This window comes from Lissotriton helveticus, chromosome 5_1 (assembly GCF_964261635.1).
Source record: "Lissotriton helveticus chromosome 5_1, aLisHel1.1, whole genome shotgun sequence".
In the NCBI taxonomy this organism is placed as follows: Eukaryota; Metazoa; Chordata; class Amphibia; order Caudata; family Salamandridae; genus Lissotriton; species Lissotriton helveticus.
This window is the reverse complement of record NC_136065.1, coordinates 749,984,504-750,010,966: the sequence shown is the minus strand read 5'-3', so window position 1 is coordinate 750,010,966 and position 26,463 is coordinate 749,984,504. Positions and strand designations below refer to the sequence as shown.

Below are 26,463 nucleotides of genomic sequence, written 5' to 3'. Positions count from 1 at the left end.
GGACAGTGACCGTCGACCTGCAGGATCTCTACTTCAACATTCCTAACCTGCAGTTGCACAGGAAGATCCTACTCTTCATGGTCAAAATTGAGCACTACCAGTTTGCAGCCCTTCCGTTTGGCCTACCTTCTGTTCCTTGAGCTGTCACAAAGGTGATGACAGTGGTTGTCGCTCATTGCAGATGGAAGGTAATCTTGGTATTCCTTTACCTGTATGGCTGGCTTATCAAAGCCAGATCTTCAGAGGCGACAACCCACTCACTGCTCAAACGTCTGTGCCCCTCAGTATCCTCTACAGGGGGATGGTGGTTGGAGGGTCTGGTTCGCTTAAGGTTGAACTTTCTGCTTCTGTATGTGTTTTCCCCATAGCCTAGATTCCTCATGTTTAAGAAAAACTTGCCTCAACTGTGCCAAAATAATTCTGATAGCACCGGACCAACCACGAAGGTTGTAATTTGAAGACTGTCTTCACCTTTCTCTGTTCGACCTCTGTCTTCCTCACAGGGTAGACCTCCTCTTGCAGGGGAGGGTTCTGTTTAAACCAACCTCCAGAGCCTCCACTCCCATATCTGGACATTGAGCGGGGTAACCTGAGATTGCTTTTATCACCTGCTGAAGTGGTGGATGTTACCTTATGGTCTCATAGACATTCCACAAAGATGGTGTACTTAGGCAGATCTTTTCCAAGTGGTTTGCATACAAATCAGTAGACCCTCTTCAGGCCCTCCTGTCTGGCGTACTACATTCACCCTCTCGCAAGCCCAGCATGAGTGTGCAGTGGGCACTGATATGTTAGTTCGCTGCCTTGTCAGCTTTCCTTTCCCTGCCTGCCTTCTCTCTTGGAGTCACCCCTAGTTATGAAGGCTTTTAAACAAGTGTCCCCATCTTCTTTCATGATGGCACAATGGGCCCTGAACCTTGTTCTCATGTTTTTGTGTGTTCTTCTTTGGAACTGTTACACAATTGCCCTTTGTGCCTGCATATTATCAAAATGGTACTTTTAATTGCTATAAAGTCAGCTAGGCGTATAAGCCAGTTAGTCATTGAACGTAAAGCATCCATTCACTTCTTTATTTCCTGACAAGTCTGTTCTAATAACCTGGGGCAGCCTTTCAGCCGAAAGTGATTACCCCATTCCACCTATGCCAATCCATCACCCTGGCAAGCTTCTTCCCTCCTCCACATCCTTTGAAGGAAAGAGAAAGATTCAACAGATGTGATCCCAAGATAGGGTCAGCTTTTATGTGGACAGGGCAAATTACTTCAAACTTGACGACCAGCTCTCCATTGGATACTTGGGGCAGTGTACAGGAATACATTTTCCAGGTGGATCATCATATGTATCCAGATATGCTATGCCTTAGCATACAAGGACCCACGAGAAAGTATGAGCGCACTCAACCAGAGCAAATTCTGCAACGTTTGTGATGGCAAGAGGGATACTTGTAGTAGACATCTGCATGGCACCGATCTGAGCTTCCATTCACACTTTTGCAAAGCATTACTGTTTGGACTCTGAAGTGAGGAAGGAAGGCTGCTTTGCACGCTCCATCCTTCAGGAAGTTTTGGTATAGCTAGCCATACACCCACCTTCTGGTTGTGACTACTTCGGGAACCTATCCAGAAGATGAGGAATCTGACAATCAGAAGAAAATGTTACTTACCTTTGGTATGGATCTTTCTGAGGGATACTCTGTCTACCTACAGATTCCTCACTGACCCATTCACCTACTTGTTGCATGTCTGGTTATTCCACGTCTCCACCTAACGTGGTCCCAGCAAATTACTCCAGCTGTCTTCCTGTTGTTAGTTTCTTCTGTTTGCCTCAAAGGCATGAACAAAAATTGATTGGAACTGTCCTCGGTACACCGACTGGTGTGCTATATGGCCCTGGTGATGTCACAGGAAAGCGGTGTACTGTTTTAAAGTGGAGCTAGCGCTCCCTACCCAAGTGGGAGAGCTATTGAAGCGTTCCTAGATACAGTTTGGCTCCTGGGATAGTCAGAAGGTGAGTAATTTGCAGGTAGATAGAGTATCCACTAGAAAGAGAGTTACCAAAGATAAGTAACATTTTCATGATGTGGACTTTGCCCGCTACCCCATCCTCACAAGGCTCTGAAGCCAGGCCCTTCAGGTTGAAGGCCACCTTTCTATTTGAACCAACCATGTATTAAAGTGTCAACACACCCAAGCAGGGAGCAGTGCAAATATGTAGTTGATAGGCACTGGAAATCACTTGTAACACATGATTCTCAATTATAAATGTGTTGTTCAGTGTTAACATTAGTAACATGCATCATACACTTAAAAAGTTAAGACATGATTGAAGGGACTTCTTGATGAATGCGCTAAAAAAAAAGAAACAATGCCTGATAACATATCGTCTCATGAAATCCACACCCTGTTTGAGCTTTACCAGCAATACATAGGTATTGATTAATTCAGAGTTTTAAACAGATGTATCTTGAATCAGGTGGGTCTTGAGGACGCATTTGTTTAATGAGGTAAAGTGCAGAGATCGATAAGGGAGATTGTTTATGGAGAGGGCCGAGCAGAGAGAAGCTTTAGCACTGTGGCATAGTGGAGGTGGGCAGATAAATAATTTGTGCAGGTGTGTTTAGATGATATACTGGTCATGTGTGAAGGGGAGACTATGAACAATCCTAAACACTATGATGAGGACTTTAAACAGCTTTGCTGCTGTAACAGGAAGCAACCTATCTGGAGTGAACGGAAGTCCAATGATGGCAAGAGAGGACAGACAAAGTTGAAATATTTGTCAAAAAGACTTCAAGACTAGTATGAGAGCATATTGAGTTAGTCAGTGAAGAGGTGAAGTTTGCTCTTGAATACGGCTTATGACTTCACTTAGTAGTACTAAAGCTAGATGTGGATGGATCCTTGTTTTAATCTACACATTTTCAAATTGTTCCTTGACATGATTTGTTAATGTTTTTTCTTCACCATAACGTACCAGGAACCATACATCAACAGCAAGTTCAAATGTTCACTTTCTGATCACAGCACTAATGTGCAGCATATCTTTTCATATTGACAAATGAGTCAATAGTTAGTTATTTCTTTGCTTTCTCCCAGAATGGATAAACATATCTTATTGCATAGTTATGCATTTAGTATGATCACAAAGTGTTAATACAAACTGTTCTATATTGTTCATACTTTCTGCTGAAACATATCACGTTTTCCATTACCAGGCAGTGATCCATATCCTTAATACTGCTGCCTTGTCAGGTCATAAAGGTCATGTGGTTTGCTATGATATTTTCTTATCAATGTTGATTAAAAAAAAATGTGTGCACTAGAAGTGCTGTTGCGATGTCTGTGTTCAAAATATTTCAGTGTTCCCTCTTATGCATTATAGGACATTTAGTTTCAAAGGACTGAGAATTGATGAAGCTTTGCGCCTTTACCTTGAAGCTTTCCGTTTACCAGGGGAGGCACCTGTGATTCACAGGTTACTGGAAGTTTTCACTGAAAAATGGCAGGTCTGTATTATTCTATTATACAAGTGCTGCTTTAGTCCATTTTGCCGCTGTTGGGGTAAAATGCGTAAATGTACTGTTTTTTACTTCTCCATCACTAAAGACGCATTTTAATCTGTGTTATACACTAAGTATTTATTCTCCAATTCACTTACTTTGCTGATTTTATAGTTAGCCAGGATTTGCCACCAATATGCCATGTTTTACCAACTTAGTGCAAAGCCAACATTAATGCACAATAAAGGGGAAGGTAAGATTAAAGTAAAATTAGAATGCTTCCAGGTACTTCTTCCCTAAGCCGCTTTGTAAAGAAAATTGTGACGCTTCAAAAGAGTACTGGGACTTCAATTATTGGGAAATGGATACCCTAGTATAGAAGACCTAAATTGGAATGTAATGAAAGGGGCCCTGCCCATTTAAATTCGCCCGGATGTTTCACTTTTAGATCACCTGGTTTTGGACTTCGTACTGTTGGTGAGCCTCACATTTTGTGACTCACCCACGGATCATGTGTTTTTAGCCTCTGTTTCTGCCTTGTAAGATAAGGCCGCTGTGACGCAGCAAAGATAAGGGGTACTTGGCTGGTTACACATGAACATGTGTGCACACTAGTCTAATGCACGTGTGGGACTACTGTTGGGCGCAGCCCAGTAACTGCATACAAGTAGCCCGATGCAGAGGAGACTCTGCAGGGTTAGCTATTGACATGGGTAGGCGTTATAATATTAGTAGACACCCATAAGGAAAGTCGGTGTGGTTTTCTGTATTGTCTGAAGTGACACTTAACTATAGACCAGGGGTGGGGAATTTACTCAAATATCTACTTGTCCATGTTGCTTCATAAATCTATTTCTCCGCTAACAAAATCCACTTGTCCTTTTTGTGCCACGTAACACAGTGACAAATTATGGCAGCAATCTCATTATATAAGAGCTCTGATATAACCTCTCTGATTATGCATGGTAGGGTTTAAGGCCAGTGTAGGGTTTGAATACTAGCAACTCCCTTATGTTGCCAAGTTTCTGCAGATCTACATACTGGGGCAGAAGGTAGTAGTAAGCAACAGTTCCAGGGTTGGAATGCCCTTTTGAGTCTGTGCAAACCAAATACATTGTATGTTTTAAGTGTTTTCACTGACTCTTCCTTAATCGTGTCCCATCCTGAGAATGGTTGAAAATGTACTCCTGAAAATGGCAGACTTATAACTTCTTCCAGGGTTAGGAAAAAAATGGTTGGAGGGAAAATGAACTTGCAAGCACTCAGATTTTTGACTGAGCAAATCTACCTATATTTGCTCATGCTAAAATGCAGTTCACAAATATTTTCTAAGGGTTCTTTTTCTTGGTCTCCTTCTGTAAGTACTCGTGAATTAATGAAAGCCGTGTATCTGCACTTAATGCAATGTGTGCAATTTTGAGACTTTAGTAATTGGCCACTAATAAGGACTTTTGTTTTTGTTTTTATTAAAATTCTGTCTCTCTTTCTTTGTATATCAGTTGGCTTTACTGTGAGTAACCACATTCTGCTCTTTCACAAGGAGCATATCGCTACACAAAGTAGTTTGGTTCAGTGCCAGAAATTACTGTGGCAATGTGACCAAAAGCAATTTTGGCTTTTGCCAATGTTTGTTATAATGGTGAGGGCCTGGCAGTTCCCACACCAATAAGATTTTACAAAAAAGAATATCTGAAAGAGACAATTAGTTATAGATCACTTACCTTAGAATTACCCCCAGGCATCAGACTGGATCCAGATAATTTTCGTCAGCAGTTACCTCTGTGCGACGAAAGGTGGCGTCAGTCGCCTCCACGTTCGTCGTTGTTTTGTGGTCGCCAGGATGACGTCGCGGTAGCTACTTAGACGCCGCCCTTGCATGCTGACGTCAGTTCTTTCTTTTTCCCGTGCCAGCCAGCGCAGATCCGGAGAGGGTTGTACCTCCAGTCACTTTTTGACTGACTTTTTCAATGACTTTTTTGACACCGTTTTTTTGAGTCTTCGACTCCTTGTGCACGTAAGGAATGCCCGGTTCCAAGGCTTGCGGCTCCTGTAGCCGGCTGATGTCAGTGACGGATCCGCACCGCATGTGCCTGTTTTGCCTGCAGCGCGACTACAATCCCAAGTCGTGCTCCGACTGCCGGACCATGAATCCGAGGTCTTTGCGGGAGCAGTCCCTAAAGGTTCTCGAGGCCCGGCAGTCAGCTCCGTTCCCTTAGAGGTCCTATTCGCATGGGAGGTCAAGAGACCAGTCGCAGAGCCTCCACCCCCAGTCTTGTTCAAAGGCTTTGCACTCCTCAGGTAAGTCGAAGCACAAGAAGAAATCGAAGAAGCATCGACTCTCTTCAACCTCTCCCCGTTGGTCGGCCAATGGGACTAGGGAAGCTCTTTCTTCCAAACCTACTTTTCTGGCTGTTCACCCGGTCAAGGTTGTCCTTCAAACTCGTCCTTCCTTCCTTCCTAAAGTAGTTACTTCTTTTCACATTGGACAGACCATCACTTTGCCCACCTGCTTTCTTCCTCCGCATCCTTCTAAATAGGAAGAGAGGCTTCACTGTCTGGATCCAAAGTGTGTGCTTTCATTTTATTTGACTTGCACAAAGCAATTCCGGGTGGATGACCAGCTCTTTGTTGGCTACGTGGGCGCTAAAAAAGGTTGGACAGTGCACAAATGGACCATTTCTAGGTGAGTCATTTTGTGCATTAAAGCTTGCTACTCTTTGGAAAAGAAGGAACCTCTAGTGGGACTGCGCACCCATTCCAACTACCACTGTTTTGGGACGGGGAGTCCCTCTCAATTACATCTTTCAGGTAGCTGCGTGGGTATCTCTGCACACGTTGACGAAACACTACTGCCTGGACAGCCAAGTTCGGAGAGACGGCTTCTTTGGCTGTTCTGTTCTTCTGGATTTTCCGATGTGAACTTAGTTAGCAGACCCACCTCTGGGGTTTGTATTGCTGGGGTATCTTTTCTAAGGTAAGGAATCTATAACTAATTGTCTCTTTCAGATGAAGAAGTTACTTACCTTCTGAAACGATATGTTCGAGGCATATGAGCTGCAGATTGTATACTTTTGCATAGATCGCCATCTGGTGTTGGGCTCGGATGTTTGCACTTTGTTTTTGTCTTGGAAGAAGTCTTTATAGTCATGAGGTAGGTGTCTCCTCCCTAGGGCGATAGTGAGCATGGGCACCGACTTCATCCTTAGATTGTTTTTTTCCGCCATTGGGTTCGAAATGTGAATTGCTGTGCTCCAGGTCAATATCTGTTTCGAATCCCCCTTCAATGCGCAATCCCTCTCCACTTGACGGTATTGTCTCGATCGCATTTCCCTTTTCAAAGCACATAGTAAAACAAACCCCTCGATCTTCAACGCGGGCCATTGGGCCTCTCCGCGCTGACCATACCTGCAGTCAATGGAAAGGACTCTGTGAGGACGAGCTACCCCTCTTAACTGATATTCCGTCCTCAGAGCTGCAACTGGACCCTCCTTACCTGTCTCCCTGTCCCCTTCTCTACTTCCAGGCTCCTACCTCCGGCAGCGACGGGATCTATCCCTTTAAAACTTCACCTTCCACACACTCCGTTCATGTGACCGCAACCTGGATAAAGCAAGAAGAGGCGGTACAGAGAGCGGCAGCCCAAGGACAAAGGAAACAGAAGAGGAAGACGAGAGATGCTCTGAGACCTTCTTTGTACCCCCGTCTGCAACGTTCCTACCGAGGATATAAGCATAGCCACATTAAGACCGGACGTAGAGGCCACCCATACCCGCCAAGAGCCTGGGAGGGAGCGGACCTGATCCGGTACCGTGAAGAAGCCAGCCACGTCTCAGGAGAGACGTGGCTCGCCAAGGTACGGGACTGCATAGGCAGTGCATGTGGAAGGGTCGTCGAGAGTAGAAAATCCGGCCTGGGTGGAGGGAGTTAATCGCCAAAAGGGGAGGTTGTGCTTATAGAAATAGACATCGCACACACTCAATGGTGTTGGTCCTGAGTGTTTGTTCCCTGCACTCCCTGATCCCTGTCATTTTTATGTACTGACAGGACAGTCTCCTCATGGGGTATTTTCCGTTTTCCTCTTCTTTTGTGTTTTGAATTATGGCAAATTTTGGGAGCTACGTCGAAGTACAACGGTTCCTGACGCCCGGAAGTGCCATTCCTGTTTCCTTCTCGAAGAAAGGAGAAAGAGACTGAAAGGCGAGCACTACACCAAGACCCCAGAGAACCTACCTTCATGTTACTTGTTACAGGTGACCTGACCTCTGGTCGCTCCCCACGCCGCACGGCTCCTCCTGTGCGCCTGTGACTCTCCCCTCTGCTGCCATTGCCGGGAGTTCGTTGCTGGTGTGCCCCTGCTGACTGTCTTTGCGTTCTCCTGCTAAGTTGTTTTACGCCTTGGCATTTGATTTTCTGTATTTTATAATCTGTTTGTTCGAGGCATGTGGGCTGCTGAATTTATATCTATGCATAGATCGCCGCCTAGTGTTGGGTCCGGATGATTGCATATTGTTGTCCTGGAAGAGTCTTCGAAGTATCACGAGATAGGTGGCTCCTCCCTGGAATACAGTGCGCATGGGCATCCCCTCCATGCTCAGATTGTTTTTTTCCGCAATTGGGTTCGGATATACTTCTTAACTCACGTTCGGAATTTGTAATAGTTACTCTTTTTCGAGGCCAAAGGCCTTAGGGGCGTCGGTATTGTCTTTCGTTCGGTGCCTTTTAGCTTTACTGTTCTTTGAACTCGACTTCGGAAGACTTTTAGTCTTCGCCAAAGGCCCGTTCAAGCGCTGCCCCGTCTGTAACTCTAAATATCCCCACATCGACGTGCACCCGGTGTGCAACAAATGCCTCTCACCGGATCACGACGAGGCCAGCTGCATGGCCTGTTCGAAGTTCAGGTCGAAGAAAACTCTTCGTCTTCGACGCGCTGCACGACAGTCGGCGCGTGAATCGGCACCAGACCCGGAAAACATCTTCGGTGGTAACGACAGCGAAAATGTGCAAGACGACGAACCGGAACATTCGGACCCCGCGTCGGATCAAGACTCCACCTATAACGAGGACGAGGAACACCTCTACGTCCATGATGAAGACATCGTCGAGGTAGGAGACGACGCACAACCTCTTGGAGCCGTCGACGACGACTCAAGCGAGGAGCTAGGCCCAACCGCAGTAGCGGGGCCTCATACAGACTCTTACATGGCTCAGGTCGAGGCATCGCCGGAAGGCCTTAGCCAAGATCTTCAGCACCGTTCTCTAGTCCCGCTTCCAGGTCCGACTACGGACATTTCCAATGAGCCATCGGTCGATCGACCACTCTTGGTGGAGAAATCGAAACCGAAAGCAAAAGAGCCAAAATCGAAACCAAAACTGTTGGAAACAGCCCTCGGCTCGAAGACCTCCGAGCCGTCCAAGTCCAAAGGGGTGCTCAACCCCTCCGAGTCGACAGGGGGCGTCGACCCGAAGATCGGACCAACAATGACGGTGTCTGCTGTTAAACACGTCACGCTCACGTCAGCGTCGACGCACAGCTCCAAAGATGGCGACTCTTCTAAAGGACTCAAGGCCCAGAAGGCCGTTGATCCCAAAGTCCAGAAGCCGCAACTGGTCAAGGCCTTCGAGCCAAAAAGCACCATCGGCTCGAAAGAAAAATCCTCCGCCACCAGCACCGGCATTCCTGCTCCGCAGCAACGCGTCGAGTCGACGAAAATTCACAAACACGCGGACCAGTCGGAGTCGGTCGGTTCGAAGTCTTAGAAGCAGGTCGCTCCGTCACCGATGCCTTTGGCGCCTATCAAATACGGACTCCCCCCGACGGCTAGACCTAAGGCTGTGCAACTCCAAAAAGCTACCGACTCATCCAAGTCCACGTCAGTAGCTGCACCCAATCGGCCTCGGACCGAAGACGTTAAGTTCCAGCCACCAAGCTACGATGAACAGTCAAAATTTTTCATCGACTCCGATTCAGGCAGGCTCACCGTTTACAAACGGAAAATCAGACCTGAAACACCTATGGAGCCTTACAAGATACCACTTAAAAAGAAGCGAGACTCCACTACCTCTCCAATTCTTTTTGAGCCTATACACACATGGGCAAGACTATGCATACTCACCCACACCAGTCACTGAGGATGTGGATGAAGGAGACAATGAAGAGCAATTTAACTACCCCATAGACACAGATCAAGATGAGTCACAGCCATGGACTTACACTGTTGACCCTGATGAACCTCACGCCACCCCTGACACTCAGTCATATGCGGTCAAAACTTCCCCTGCTGAAGACACTGCTGCGTTCAACGAGCTCATTGAAAGAGCGGCACATACCCATGACGTGGATATGCACGCTGACCCTGTGGAAGAGGACTTCCTTTTTGATACATTCTCCACATCAGAAAGATCTGTAAAAACTCTACCTATGCTCAAGGGTGTGCTCAAACATGCAAGTGACATTTTTAAAGAGCCCACTAAATCAAGGGTGGTAAACCCAAGAATTGAACGGAAGTACCGGCCTGCGCCCGTGGACCCTACCTACATCAAGGGCCAACTCCCACTGGACTCCTTGGTAGTGGCTAATGCTCGCAAGAGAGCGAACTCGCAGACAACGGGTGATGCTCCTCCTCCGGACAAAGAATCCAAGATATTCGAAGCCTCTGGGAAACGTGTGGCTGCTCAAGCTGCTAATATTTGGAGGATCTACAATACCCAAGCCCTGTTAGCAAGATATGACAGGGCACACTATGACACTTTAGAGCAGCTCCTTCAACACCTGCCAGATACTTATAAGGAGGGAGCAGAAATGCTTATACAGGAGGGAAAGTTAATCTCCAACGCCTCCATTAAGTGCGCGTTGAATGCAGCCGACACCGCAGCTAGGGCCATTAACACTAGCGTTATGCTAAGGAGGCATGCCTGGCTCCGCATCTCTGGATTTAAATCCGAAATCCAAACTGACCGGCTCAATCAGCCAGTAAACCCTGACTTCCTCTTTGGGCCAGACATAGACACCACTCTTGAGAAAATTAAAAAGGACACTGAAACTGCGAAATCCATGGGGGCTCTGCACTCTCAGCAGTTCAGGGGCGGTTCCTTTCGTCGCTCCGGTAACAGGGGAGCCTCGAGAGGACAAGCGTCACAACAAGCCCAGTACAACAAGGGAAGTTCGCTGACCACCTATAGGAAGAACAATAGGGGTGGATACCATGGAAACAGCACCAAAGGCAGGGGACGTGACAATAATAATACCAGATCCTCCGCCCCTAACAAGCAGTGACGTCTTGTCACTGCCCCCCGCCCATATAACACCGGTCGGGGGGAGACTCCAGCAGTTCCTACCAGTCTGGGAAAGCATAACCACGGACAGGTGGGTGAGACAACTTGTACAACACGGCTATTGTCTAGAGCGAACTTCCACTCCACCCAACATACCCCCAACGCACCGTCCTATGTCCGCAGAGCACATGCACTTATTGCAGCAAGAAGTCATCTCCATGCTGCAAAAAGGGGCCATAGAACTCGTGCCTGTAGAACAACAAGGAACAGGGGTTCACTCTCTCTCTCTCTTTTTTTTTCTCTGTACTTCTTAATCCCAAAAAAGGACGGATCCCTCCGGCCCATCCTAGACCTCAGGCCCCTAAACCTCTATATCCTATCAGAACACTTTCACATGATCACGTTACAGCAAGTTCTGCCGTTGCTCAAGCAAGGAGACTTCCTGGCAACCCTAGATCTGAAAGATGCATATTTTCAAATTCCTATTCACTCCAGTCACAGGAAATATCTCAGGTTCACCATCAACAACCAGTATTACCAGTTCAAGGTCCTGCCTTTCGGGGTCACTACAGCCCCCAGAGTGTTTACAAAGTGTTTAGCGACAGTGGCCGCGCATCTTCGGAGACAACACATCATGTCTATCCGTATCTAGACGACTGGCTAGTACAAGCAAAGTCAGCCCAGCAGTGTGCCGACCACATGTCCCGCACAATCCACCTCCTACACAGTCTAGGATTTTCGCTCAATTACCAAAAGTCACATCTGCAGCCCGCACACGTACAGCAGTACCTAGGCGCAAAAATAGACACGCTCGCTGCCACAGCGCGCCCCAACTTGGCGAGAGTCAACAGCATGCAGGCGCTGATTCAAAGATCCAGGCCACAACACTCGCTCCCTGCGCAAGTGTTCATGCAGCTAATAGGCATGATGGCCTCTTGCATCTTTATAGTCTCTCACGCGAGGCTACACATGCGTCCGCTCCAGGAATGCTTAGCGCGACAGTGGAACCAGGCTCAAGGATGACTAAAAGACTTAGTGTTGGTGACCGGTCGTGCATACAACTCTCTGCATTGGTGGAACACACAAAACCTTTGCAGGGGATGACCGTTCCCAGAGCCTGTACCACAAGTAGTACTTGTGAGAAGTTAGCCTGATATATGATGCTCACTAGTTCTAGTGATCACCTTGTATCAGTCCAAACAACCCTTATGGTGATTGGTTGTAAGTCAACCTTATAGACCAGCTATCCTAATGGTAGCATGGACAAAGCAGTCTTAGGCTAAACTCTTTTGGCATGTGAAGCCAGCTGTTTTACCACAATATAACCCCTTGAATACCAGATGAAAGGACACCACACAGGTTGTTATGAAAATAAACAGTATATTTATTAATAACAATCACCTCTGAACTCTTTATGAGATCAGAGGGCTAAGCACATGACAATCTCTTAGGAAAAATACGATAAGTTGCACAAAATTACAATGGTGCCCTAGGGGCACGACAAACCGTATACTAAGTAAGTGGAATGTGAAAGTCGATAAAAGGAATGGAGCTGTCCAGAGGCTGTAGGATCGATGGGACCACGCTACACTAACTCTAGGTAAGTAATAGGAGGCCCACGGAACGCGTGTGCAGAGTGTGAACTCACGCACGAGATGAGTAACAACGTCTATGGACAGTACAGTTCAAGTAAAAGGTGAGTACGGACAATCCTGACTAGTTATGACAAAAACGACTGTGGAACTAGACACTAGGACAGTTAGACTACCCTTGAGCACCGAAATGCTCTTGTTACCTCACCCACGGGCTGCGGGTGCATAGGTGCCAAAGTGTCGGGTTCTCGCGTTGAAGTCAATGGAGCCTGACAGAAAAGATGCTGCAGGCGCCCAGGAGGGAGATGTCCGGTGCGATCCAAGGGTGGATTGGGGAAGAAGAGGACCTGAAAGCAGAGGGGACAGAGTTCAAAGTCACTAGCCAGTGACCGGTGTGGAATCAGGAAGGAACCAGTGCACAGTGTGGATACCAGATATTATGGCGATACTCACACATCTTAGTTTGCCCGGATGGGGAAGCTGCGTGAACACATACACTTTCCTCTTTGCCTTGCTGCTTCTGGTGGCGTTTTGGGCGCTCATACACTCGGCCTTGTCCGGGCGGGGCCTTCACGCCTTTCTCCACATCTTTCTCTATGCCTCCTGACACTTTTAAAGTTGTGACCCTGAACGTCAGGGGTTTGAATAATCCTGTCAAGCGCCGGGCAGTGCTTTCTCTCCTGGAGAATACTCGTGCGGACATATGTCTCCTTCAGGAGACGCATCTACTGCCACAGGACACACATAGACTGCGTTCCCATAAGTTCCCGTCACAATTCTTCTCTTCTTGCACCACCAAGACAGCGGGGGTGGCGATACTGGTGGCCAGACACTTTAAAGGGGAGGTCCTCCACAAGTTCACCGAACAGAAAGGCAGATTGCTGGCATACCGGTTCCGGATTGGGGGTCTTATTTTTACGATCGGGTCCCTGTATAGCCCTGAGCGGCAGGACCGTTTCCTACATTCGGCGGTTGAGGATGTTACTGCCTCGCAAGATCGACATATTATTCTCGGGGGAGATTTTAACATGGTTTTCGATTCTGCTGCGGACAGGTCGGCGCAGCGCTTCCCGCAGGTCGGGGAGTTCTCCGCCAGCTGTAAGGCGCGACTGGCGGAGGTAGACCTCATTGATCTTTGGCGACACATGCATCCCACGGACAGAGATTACTCGTTTTATTCCCACGCACACATGACGTATGCGAGGCTAGACCACCTTTTGGTCACGTCTCCGGTACGAGCGCTGGTCTCAGGGTCGGATATGGGAGTGTTGTCTCTATCGGATCACGCCCCGGTCGATGCTACGTTGTGCCTGCCCCCGGCAGCTCATCCTCCCAGGACATGGCGCCTCCGCGACACTCTGCTGCACAGGAAGGTGGTGGTGGACCGCATTGAGGGCGCGATCCGAGAATATCTGGCCCACAATGATAACTCTGACACCACCCGGGCCACACAGTGGGCGGCCATGAAAGCGGTCCTCCGGGGGGAATTCCTGGCGATCTCCTCTACCGAAAATAAAGAGCGACAGGCCAAAAGAGAGGAGCTCACTGACAAGGTCCGCGAGCTTGAACAGATACATCGCAGGACAGGGGCCCCCAGAATTTGGCGACAGCTCAAGGAAGCGAGGAAGCTTCTGGCGGCCCTCGACTTGGACCGAGCGGAGTACGCTGCACTCCGACTGCGCCATACCTTTTACACTGGGGGGGACCGTTGTGGCAAATTGCTAGCCAACAGGCTTCGAGTAACGCGCCAGAGTCAGCTGGTGAGGGTGATTGTTGACCCTACGGGCACGGTGGAGACGGAAGACGCTCACATTGCAGCCGTCTTTCGCGGATTTTACGCGGATCTCTACACTAGTGAGCCCCCGGATGAGACGGCCATGGCCTCTTATTTGGACTCGGTCACCTTGCCCTCCCTGGATCCCTGCAGGCGGAGCACTTAAATCGGGATGTCAGGATAGAGGAGGTGATTTCTGCCATCGCCAGGCTTAAACATGGCAAAGCGCCAGGCCCGGATGGCTACACCACGCTCTTTTACAAAACGTTTTGCACGTCGCTGGCTCCTGTCCTTACTCGTCTTTTCAACTCGTTTGCTGAACCGGGAGCCCTTCCGCCTGATCTTCTACGGGCCTCTATTACAGTTATCCCCAAACCGGGGAAGGACCCGAGGCACTGTGGCTCTTACAGACCGATATCTCTTCTGAACGTCGATTTGAAATTGTACACGGGGATCCTCGCCGCCCGACCAAGCCCTCTCTTACCCGATCTTATTGACCCGGATCAGGCTGGTTTTGTCCCGGGGAGGCAGACGGTTGACAACACAAAACGGATCATCCACCTGCTAGAAAAAGCCTCCCGGATTCCGGGGGAAAGAATGATGCTGGCGGTGGACGCGGAGAAGGCGTTCGACCGGGTGCACTGACCTTACCTGGAACGTGTTCTGGTGAAGGCGGGCATGGGGGATAAGTTCCACTCCATGATCCTTAACTACTACAGTTGGCCGTCTGCTGTGGTTCGCGTGAATGGGTATAACTCTAGGGATTTTAACATCGAAAGAGGCACTAGGCAGGGATGTCCGCTCTTGCCCTTACTTTTCGCCCTGTATATGGAGCCGTTCGCTCAACGGGTCCGCGACAATCCGGCGGTGACGGGGGTGCGGATGGGAGGTTTCACACACGCTATAAGCCTCTACGCTGACGATGTCATCTTATCGCTTGACGAGCCCCGTACGGCCCTGCCGGCCTGCATCGAGGAGCTGGCCTCCTTTGGCGCGGTCACGGGGTTTAAAATGAATATGGGTAAATCGGTGGCTCTGGATATCTCCCTTGAGCCGGCCACTAGGGCCCACCTACAGAACCAATTCCCCATGCTTTGGTCATCGGAGGCGGTACCCTATCTAGGGATCCAGATAGCTCCCACTTTACCGGCCATGGTTTCGGCCAACTACGCGGCCCTGGGTGCGAAGATCAGGGGGGAATTGGGTCGCTGGAACCGCGGCATCTTCTCCTGGTTGGGCAGGATAGCCGCTATTAAAATGACGATCCTTCCTCAGGTGCTTTACTTGTTCCGGGCCCTACCGCTCCAGCCGCCGGTCGGGTGGATCCCGCAACTACAGGCGGACGTCTCGCGCTTTATCTGGCAGGGAAAGAAGCCTAGGATGCGCAGAGCCCTTTCACTGTTGGCCCCTGAGGCGGGAGGTTTGGGAATACCGGGCTTCCGAAAGTATTTCCAAGCAGCGCAGTTGCGTTACTTTGTGGAATGGAGTAGGTGGGAGTCCGATAAGCACTGGCTCTTTCAGGATCAAGCTGTGGCGGGTAGACCCTTGCAGGAAATCCCGTTTCTGAGCCGGACCCACCAGACCAGAAATCTGTACGCCTCCTTTGTTACGAGAGTGCCCTTGCGGGTCTGGGATGCTTCTAGCATTAGGTACAGTCTCACCTCATTCCCGTCGCCGCTCACACCGTTGGTGGATAACCCGGACTTCACCCCAGGAATGGAAAAGGGAGCTTTCACACACTGGAGGCAGGCGGGGTGTAGAGCCCTGTGTCACATGTATGGCCCAGAGGGGGTTGTCCCCTTCCCGCAGTTTCGCCAGGAGTTTTCGGTCCCTGAGACCGAAAGGCACCGCTATATGCAGGCTCGCCACTGGGCTCTTCAGCCACAGGTGCGAGAGGCGGCCGACAGGCACTTCCTACCATATGAACAGTGGCTACTAACGCGTACGTCGGATTTGAAATTGATTTCGGACTTCTATAGGTTTCTACAACTGCCTTCAACACACCTCTACAACCCAGGGAGGGAACGCTGGGAGCGGGAGCTGGGAAGGACTTTGAGCCCTAAAGAATGGGACCACATATCCTATAGAGCGAGGCATTCAGCATACCACATGGGTCTTACTGACACACTGACTAAGGTATCCACCTACTGGTACTACACACCGGAGCGGGTTCACGAATTTGACCGTAGCAAGGATGACACATGTTGGCGAGGGTGCGGGCACCGGGGCACTCTCTTACACATTCTATGGGATTGCCCACACCTGGAAACCTATTGGAGGGAAGTACTGGATGAAATGCCCACACCTGGAAAGCTATTGGAGGGAAGTACTGGATGAAATTGATTCTCATTTTGACATTGAACTGCCACGCTTTCCCGCATACAGCCTCCTGGGGCTTCCGAATGGACTGATGTACCCCCTCAGATCCCGTAGGTGTAGGCAGATGGCCATCGCGCTAGGATCAGCAGTCCAAAATATCCTGATACATTGGCGGACTGCCACGACACCCTCTATCACGGGCTGGCTCCATAGATTGTGGCACGCGTTGGGCATGGAGAAATTGTCGCTCGCAGTGGCGGGGGACATAGAGCAATTTAATGAGCTTTGGCAACCTTTTCATTCTTTACTGCTCTCAGAATTTAGGGAACTTACCTGTCCCAGATACCTCCGCCTCATGCGGCTCACGAGCCCAGCAGCGCCAGCTCTGTGAATTGATGGGAGATTCGCTTCCCCTGTAGGAGGTGGCTTTGGTGTACTTTTTTGATAGGGTCTGTGCACTGGATGAAGGGTGGGGAGGGGGGGGTCGGGATAGGGGAGTTGGGAAGTTGGGGGTTTTGGGGGGTGTTTACAATGGAAATGTCATCACATGCTGCGACAATGCATACCGCATACTGCTGTAACAGATTAACACGCACGACCTGCACCTGATGGTTCCTGGCCGGGGATGGGGCTCTGCCCGCCCTACCACAACGCCCTATGATGATGTATGTTTGTCCTGGTATGTTGTGCTGAATAAAATACTTTAAACTTAAAAATTGGCCTTTTATACCAAAGGCCTGCAGTGCAGCCCACAAAAAGCCCCACCCCACTCGGTCAAATGCTTTCTCTGCATCTAGTAAAATCATACCGAGTGGGGTAGGCTCAGTCCGGGCAGCATTGACTGCAGAAATGGCCATGTTAATATGTGCCATAGTGTCCCGCTTGGGAATAAACCCATGTTGCTGGGGTGACAGCAGTTGTGACATTAATGGTGCCAACCGGGTTGCTAATATCTTTGCAAATATTTTAGCATCGCTGTTTATAAGCGAGATGGGTCTATAAGACCCTCTCTCGTGCGGTGGTTTGCCTTTTAAAAAAAAAAAAAAAAGATAATTTGAGTGGAAGTCCAAGACTTTGGAGCATGCTCCCCATTACCAATAGCTTGAATGACTTTGATTAGTAGCGGTATCAGTTCCTCCATACAATTTTTAAATAGTTCTAGACGGATTGAGTCCTCTCCTACAGCTTTACCAGATGCCAAGGAATTAATAGCAGTTCTGATTTCAGCCAATGTAATATCCGCCGCAAGTTGGTCTAATTGTTCATCCTCCATAGTTTTGACTCTATTTAAAGTTATGTAACTTTTTATGTTCTCTTCAGTGACTTCAATTTCCGGTGCATATAGATCTTGATAAAACAATGCAAATTGCTGTAAGATTGATTTAGCATCTTGAAATTTTGATTATTATCCCCTTTAATTTCCTTAATAGCCTTTGAGCTCGGTCTTCAGCCACTTTATAAGCTAACATTTTGCCTATCCTTTCACCGCTTTCATACTGATTTAGTTGATATTTTTTTAATTTACTAATACTTTTTTCCCTAAACAAATTTTTTAAAGCTGATTTTAGTTCAATTAATTTAAAGTTTAAAGCTTCCAGATTAGCTGCCCCTGTCAACAAAGCTTCAGATAATTGACTCTCAGTATTAAGTATTTCTGCAAGCATTTTCTCATTTTGGCATCTGCGCTCTTTATTTTGTTGCCAGATAAACTGTTGTGTAAATCCACAAATGCTTGCCTTAGATGCGTCCCACACTATCATTGGTGAGGCAGAATGCATATTTATATCTATAAATTCTTTTATATGATCTTTTAGTTGATTCGAAAAATTAAAGTCCAAAAATAAATATCTGGGAAATGAAAAAGGGCGAGGAGTTTGTCTCTCTGTTGCAACATCAAATGATAAGAGGATCGGATTATGGTCCGAGGTAACTCTTTGACATATTAGCATAGTGCTAGTTTCAAGAATAAAATCCGATACCCAGACCATGTCTATGCGTGAGCATAATTTGTGTGCGGCAGAATAGTAAGTATAGCCGGCTGTATTGGGGTATAAGCATCTCCAAGCGTCTTTAATTAAATGAATTGCTGCAAGATCTAAAATTGCAGCCCTGGTCTTCCGCATTCTCTGGAATGAGCCCTTTCTAGTTGTATCTAAATTATAATTCATAATACAATTGAAATCTCCAAGTACTTTTCACTCCCCTTCCCATGTAAGCAGCTCCATATTAATCTGATCAATAATTTTAGGTTCATCCTGATTAGAAGCGTAAACCCCACAAATTGAATATTTACAGCCTTCAAGTGTTACCTGTACAATTACCCACCTACCAGCCTTATCGGTTAATGTTCTATTAATTTCTACCTTAAACTGTTTATGTTTTAATATTGCCACCCCCCGAATTGAAGCATTAAATTCGGTACATACCAAAATATCATATCCCAGTTGTTTAAGTAATTTTCTATCTTTATATGCTATATGAGTCTCAGTAATTACTACTATCTGAGGGTTATACATTCTAAGTTCCTCGAACACAAGACTTCTTTTAATCCTACTATTTAAACCCGCCACATTCCATACTAGACATTTTAATTCATACATTTTATATAATACATATTCCTATCCTTAAAGCCCTTATACCAAATCAAATAGGCCTTGCTACACCTCAGTATTATGAAGCTGCTTGCCCCCATGATGCCTTTTTTACCCTGAAAGATCCCCCTCCTCCCCACCCCTACCTAGCAGCGCGCAGCCCCACCCCCTCCCAATCCTGTACCTACGTGCGGGTCCCCCCATTAACCCAGCTGCCGCTGTAGTGCCAGCAAAAACGGAGTCACGGCCCTGAGGATCCGGCAATTTGATATTACAATCTCAATAGGAACCACGTGTCAAATCATATAATGCCTTATATAGTATCTTATAGCCAAATACATCAAAAAGTAATCACGTTCAACTAAAAAACAGCCGAATTCAATTCGTAATTATCATATCTATTAAATTATTCAACATTATTTAGAAGAAAAAAATATAAAAAAAGCAAAACTCAATGACCATTTTTTTCCGATTTCCATTTAACCATTACTTGCTCAACCTCACTTTCTTCCAGGAAATAGTATGAACGACCATTCTTTAGAACTTTCAGCTTGGCTGGTTCTTGCAAAAAAGCTTGGCCCCCCAACTCCTTTATTGGATCAATGTATTGTTTCAATTTCCAGCGCCGTTCCTTAGAAAGTTTACTTAAATCTGATCTTACAAAGAAAGTAGTGGAATCAATAGTAACTGGAGTATTTGGTCTCGCTTTCAATGAGATTGCCTGGCGAAGTAAAAAGTTACCAATACAGATCAAGATTGGGCGGGGGTATTTGCTTCCCTTGTTTCTTTGGAACAGTGGAAGCCGATGGGCTCTTTGTATCTGTGAGTCCCAATCCAAGTCTGATAATTCAGGAAATGCTTTCTGAAGTAAACGAACAATGTATGCTCTAGCATCGGCTCCTTCAGCCCCTTCCACAATACCAAATATGCGAAGATTCTGTCTGCGTTGTCGATTTTCTAAATCTTAAAGTTTAGCTTGCATTTGACAGATCTGGGCCTCATGCTTATTCACCGCTATTTCAGAGCAAAATGATTTTTCCTCTGTTAAAACCACTCTTTGTTGAAGCTCTTCCACATCCTGGGAGATAGCACCAAGTTTACAGGACATCTCCTGCAACGAAGACTAAGTCTTGCTGCTATCTTCCCTCATCTGCTGATAATGAGATTGGGCTTCATGTTTTTGCTCATTTAACAGCTGCAAAATCATCTGAAATGACAAAGACACCTCCCCCTGGAGATTCCAATCAGTAGGTATAGGTGTATTATTCTGAGAGGTATTCACAAGAGGTAAATCGCTAGAGTTATCTGATCCAACTAAGCCGGGTTCATTTGTTATTCCTGCACTTGGGGCTGTCACAGGCAATACAGGTGCTGAAATTGTTACTGCCTGTGGGGCAGGGAGGAAAGAGTATGAAGTTTCCGTTGAATCGACGGCCGTCTCCGACTCATCCAACCCACTCACTAATACCACAGTAGGAGTAGTATGCTCACTTTGAGATAAATTAAGTATTTCTAACACCCCCTTTGCAGGACCCCCAGTGGCTGTTAAATTCGTCACATCATTGAGGCAATTTATCTCCCCTGGTTCAACACCTGCCTCGGTAGGGCTGTTTCCTGAGAGTCTTAAAGCCATAGATTTAACACCGCCTTTAGCTTGTACCCATTTCCTTATAGGACTGTTTTCCGCTATCGCTTTTATAGTAGTGGGATTAGGTTTATTTATAATTTTCTTAACCTTATTCTTAATCTTGCCTCTTCCTTTTTTTATACTGTTAGCTTTGTCTTTAGCTGAGCACAGAGGTGTACTGTTGCCTGGGTCAGGAAAGTCACAATATTCCTCGTCAGTTTCTGCTGCTTCCGCATGTTCCACATATTCTGCCCCCCGAGTCTCCTTTGCCCCCTCTACTTCAATAGTTATCTCCTCTTCTACTATCGTCTTTGTTGTTAATACCAATGTTGATATAGGTAGTATGGGATTAACACTGGTATCGGCCACTAGTTGTAACTCTTGTCGTAACTGAGTATCAATAATAGAGGCACAATCTTTTAACGATGTTTTATTCATATTCGAACTCGTAGCATCATTAGAGGTGCCAGTATCAGTTTCAAAGGCAATAGTTACATCCTGATTCTCCCCACTAGCTACAATGTTACCCTCTGTTCCAGAGGGGTTGATAATATCCGAGGGTGTCAAAGAATCAGCAACAGTTCGTTTCAGCATAATGTTACCAGATGCAAGATTAGTTTTAGCAGTGAGGGGGAGACTGAGAAGTGGCTTACTAGCGTTTAGACATGGCCCCAGTTTCTCTTGCCTACCGAGTTTACAGGACATCTCCTGCAATGAAGACTGAGTCTTGCTGCTATCTTCCCTCATCTGCTGATAATGAGATTGGGCTTCATGTGTTTGCTCATTTAACAGCTTCAAAATCATCTGAAATGACAAAGACACCTCTCCCTGGAGATTCCAATCAGTAGGTATAGGTGTATTATTCTGAGAGGTATTCACAAGAGGTAAATCGCTAGAGTTATCTGATCCAACTAAGCCAGGTTCATTTGTTATTCCTGCACTTGGGGTTGTCACAGGCAATACAGGTGCTGAAATTGTTACTGCCTGTGGGGCAGGGAGGAAAGAGTATGAAGTTTCCGTTGAATCGACGGCCGTCTCCGACTCATCCAACCTACTCACTAATACCACAGTAGGAGTAGTATGCTCACTTTGAGATTATTTCTAACACCCCCTTTGCAGGACCCCCAGTGGCTGTTAAATTCGTCACATCATTGAGGCAATTTATCTCCCCTGGTTCAACGCCTGCCTCGGTAGGGCTGTTTCCTGAGAGTCTTAAAGCCATTGATTTAACACCGCCTTTAGCTTGTACCCATTTCCTTATAGGACTGTTTTCCGCTATCGCTTTTATAGTAGTGGGATTAGGTTTATTTATAATTTTCTTAACCTTATTCTTAATCTTGCCTCTTCCTTTTTTTTATACTGTTAGCTTTGTCTTTAGCTGAGCACAGAGGTGTACTGTTGCCTGGGTCAGGAAAGTCACAATATTCCTAGTCAGTTTCTGCTGCGTCCGCATGTTCCACATATTCTGCTCCCTGAGTCTCCTTTGCCCCCTCTACTTCAATAGTGATCTCCTCTTCTACCACCGTCTTTGTTGTTAATACCAATGTTGATATAGGTAGTATGGGATTAACACTGGTATCTGCCACTAGTTGTAACTCTTGTCGTAACTGAGTATCAACAATAGAGGCACAGTCTTTTAACGATGTATTATTCATATTCGTACTCGTAGCATCATTAGAGGTGCCAGTATCAGTTTCAAAGGCAATAGTTACATCCTGATTCTCCCCACTAGCTACAATGTTACCCTCTGTTCCAGAGGGGTTGATAATATCCGAGGGTGTCAAAGAATCAGCAACAGTTCGTTTCAGCATAATGTTACCAGATGCAAGATTAGTTTTAGCAGCGAGGGGGAGACGGAAGTGGCTTACTAGCGTTTGTACATGGCCCCAGTTTCTCTTGCCTACCCGTAATTTTCTTTCCTGCATCCGAGATCTGCACCTCAGTAGAAATTTCCGAAGCTGCTGCTGCAGTTACTGCAGATACTGCGGTAGCATCCATGCCACTGTTTGCCAATGTCTGCTTCGTCACCGTTGTCCGCGTACTCCTTCCTTGCGGTTTTGGCGCCATTACCCCAAGCTCCGATACCGCTGATGAACCAGAGCTCCAGTGAACCGGCAGACCAAACCAGCCGAGTGCCCTCCAGCCCTTCGAAGCTGCAGGGATGAAGCGCGGTAGCCGTATGGAGCGGGGCAGTTCCCTCACCCGGCTCTCAATCAGCCGAAGTCGCAGCATCCGCCTCCGGCTCCGTTCAGCCTTTCTCCAGCGTCGCAAACAGGTAGGCTGTTCCCGCCCAGACTTTCAACCTTCAAAAGTTCGTAGTTTTCTCTGGCAGTTCTCGATCAGCTGCCACAGACAACTTTGTTGAGCAAGAAAAGATATACTTTTTGATTTCAAGTTGATCTTGACTATAAGTCGGTTAAAAAAAGCAAACCACCATAACTAAAGCCCGGACCCTCAGCGAGCGCTCTCCGTGCTGGCGGTGTCAATCCGCCATCTTGGACCCCCGTGCTGGCGGTGTCAATCCGCCATCTTGGACCTGTCAATCCGCCAATATGGTATGGCAATATCCTGGAACAGCTATAAGGAAATGGTTCCGAAAGCTGCAGACGGGCTCAGCTCATGCTAGAGCACCATCTCACATAAAACCAAGCACTCTGCCTCCAGGATTGTTAAGGCCTGCCACAGGAGTGCCTGATAGGCATATATGTGTCCAGATATAGGTATACTATATCTAAGCAAGGGGTGATTACACCACCTTGCCCCAGCTGAGTGATCAGCCAGTTGTGTCAGTTTGGATGGCCAGCCAGGGGTGGCAAAAGATATGCTGCAGCCCCTGGTAGGCCTTGGATGCACCTATAGTACACTGTACAGGGGCTGATAAGGTGTCCCAATACCAAATTGGTGATGTACCTAAAGTCCACGTCTGTGAATTTAGAGAGAACAGCAGGCTGTGGGTCTGATTAGCAGGCCCACAGCCACATTAAGTCGAAAACCAGTGAAGCAAAAAGCAAAAATTGGGGTGACAATAGGAAAGCAGACCCTACTCTCCTACAGTTTCCCCTTGAATAGGACCTTAGAAATTCACACTAGTGGTCAGCTTTCACCATGCCTTCACGCTCCTACATGGAATGGCACAAAAATAAACTGACTTGAATGTACCGAGGTGGCGACTGTATAGGTACATTGTATGTCACTTTTAGTCTAGACGATGCCAACACGCAGATGGATGAGTCCACTTACCGGCACACAGGGTTACATCTAGAAAATGTCTGACACCTAGGGATAATTCTAAGATAGGAATATGTAGCTAGATTGTCTGTACCAGATAAGGCATAACTGAAGGTAAATAACTTGTTCTTTAAAGTGTGTTGATGATGATTACATTAATTTTGTCTTTTTGTTCCCCAAAAAATCTTAGTATTGCTTTTCTCAGTAGTTCTGCACTTAATGCATTTCAAAGGAATGCACTATAATTTCGAAATTATGCCTTTAGAATTATTAAACACAAACTGATACTATTTCTGAGTAATACATTTGAATTAACAAGGATTCTATTTCTTTATCATGAAATAAATGATTTTCAAAGCTTGATCCAATCAATAGCTACTTATCTGTAAAACTCTTGGCTTATGCTTAAGGGGTGCAACAGTAGCCAGTGCATTTTTTAAAGGTTTGTGGCTTTTAATGTTGAGTTAGCATAATGATGCTATGTTTCCTTTTTTGATAAACAAAAGAAGACTGCCAGCAGTGGCCTACTGTCTGACGTTTGTGCTAGAGTGGCACCTTATAGGTTTGTTAATAAAACCCTCACACACCAACCTGGTTGGTGTCATGCTTCATCATCGGGTTCCAGCCAGGCAGCCGAATGCTACCTAGCTGTGCTGCGACCCCTGGTTTACAGTGGAGCGGGTTGTTTTTTGAGGTGGTGTGATGTGTAATTATGTGTGTGAGTTTACTATTAAAAATACCTCCAGTGTACTACCATTTATTTTTATTCTTGGAGTCCTGGGGTATGATTAAAATTACAATAGAGAGTGGACAATATATTCCAGTTACTACGTGTAGCTGCGAATAGTGTCAGTTGGTCGACATGTTTCAGCCCTATGAAAAAATGGACGGGCTTTCTTCAAGACCTCTCCAAAAAGTGAATATAAGTGCAGAAATTAGTGAGTGGTAAAAAATTACCACGTGTATGGCATATTCACACTCTCGCTAAGGAGTGTATATCATGCTTAGAGGACTGCCCGTTTAGTGTCCTCTAAAAATGTGTAATACCTGTAAGGCAAAATACAGATTTAAAACAATTACATTAATTGTAATACCATAGGGTATCTATTATCACTAGTGCTGGCTATTGATATCCAGTGACCAAACACATTCATGCTGTGGATATCGACTGTACTGGTGGTAAATGGTAGGTGCAGCGTAATTATCACTGTGTCAGACTACGTGGTGTCTATTTGAGACATAACTTGCTGTGCACACTGACAGACAAACATACACATGCTTACTTGTATAAAGATCAAAGATTCATGCTTGTGTCTAGTGGTATCCATTTTCAGCGTGCAATACAATGTGTGCCTATACCTATATATACATACAGGCACTCGTGCTGGTCCTTTGTATTATGGCCAGGAAAGTATGTGGTTAAAAATGTCCACATGAAAGCATGCGCAAACTGTCATACTGCATGCATCTGTAAAAAGAAAATGATCACACACGTAATTACATATGTCCAGTGATAGATTTAAAAATAAAAATGAATATGCATGTAATCAGAATTTAAAGTAGCCCAACAAAAATTGTAAGGTTACTACAGTCCTGGAGATTTTATCTTTGATTCAGAGAGTTCCAAGGTATATTGTCGTTTATTGTATGTTTCCTTTGACAGAACAGTAATTATTGCCATTATTATGTTGTTTAGTTGTTCAATGTTGAAATTATTTTCTTTCACATGAATGTTTTGCTCTAGAAAATGAATGGGACGCCATTTGCACACAATGATGCTGGCTTTGCCCTTGCTTATGCAGTCATAATGTTGAACACAGACCAGCACAACCACAATGTCCGAAAGCAGAATGTGCCAATGTCCTTGGAGGTAAGACAAACTTGTTTTCAGAACAGAATGTATTTCCATCCTCGATGTTTCATGCCAAAGTTGTCTTTGTTCTCATTTTTCACATAGCTACCATAAACAGAACTTTGTAGGGAAAGTCTATTACTTATTTTGTTAAATAAACATTTTTTTTTACATTTTCATCATATAGCAGAGTGATACTCTGTGCAAGATGCTCCAAACAGACATTAAGACTGCAAGTAAATTTCTAACACCCACAAATGGAGTTGGGGCCAGATGTACGACCCATTTCTGCATGTGCAAACTGGTTTGTGACCCGTTTGAGACAGCAGAAAGCTACAGGACCATGTACAAAGCCTATTTAGTGAGTCACAATTTATTAGGTTTTGGGACTCACTATTAGAAAGGGGCGTTCCCTTTCTAATAGCGACTTCAAAGCCATGTATGAATGAAAAAACGTGCAAATTACTACCCTCTTCAAGAGGGTGGTAATGCATTCGCAAAAGGGAAGGGGTCATCAGGGGACCCCCTCCCCTTTGCAAATGCAGGTGAAAATATTTTTTAGGGGTAAGCAGTGGTCCCACGGACTACCTCCCCTTATAAAATGAAACAAAAATGTTTCATTTTTCTTTTTGAAATGTATCCCTTTTTCCTCAAGATTAACGGGCTGCATTTAAAAAAAACAGAAGCTGTTTTCTGTAAAAGAAATCCC

The 26,463-nt window shown here is 46.2% G+C and overlaps 1 protein-coding gene across 4 annotated transcripts in view; it reads left to right on the top strand.

Annotated features, from left to right (window-relative positions):
• Nucleotides 1-26,463, top strand: part of GBF1 (golgi brefeldin A resistant guanine nucleotide exchange factor 1) — a 2,365,494-nt gene that overhangs the window by 1,184,092 nt on the left and 1,154,939 nt on the right. For all 4 annotated transcript variants that reach the window (XM_078643218.1, XM_078643217.1, XM_078643220.1 and 1 more), the window contains exons 19-20: nt 3,382-3,505; nt 25,647-25,772. In XM_078643218.1, coding sequence (XP_078499344.1) covers nt 3,382-3,505; nt 25,647-25,772 — 250 coding nt within the window. The remainder of the gene's footprint in view (nt 1-3,381; nt 3,506-25,646; nt 25,773-26,463) is intronic.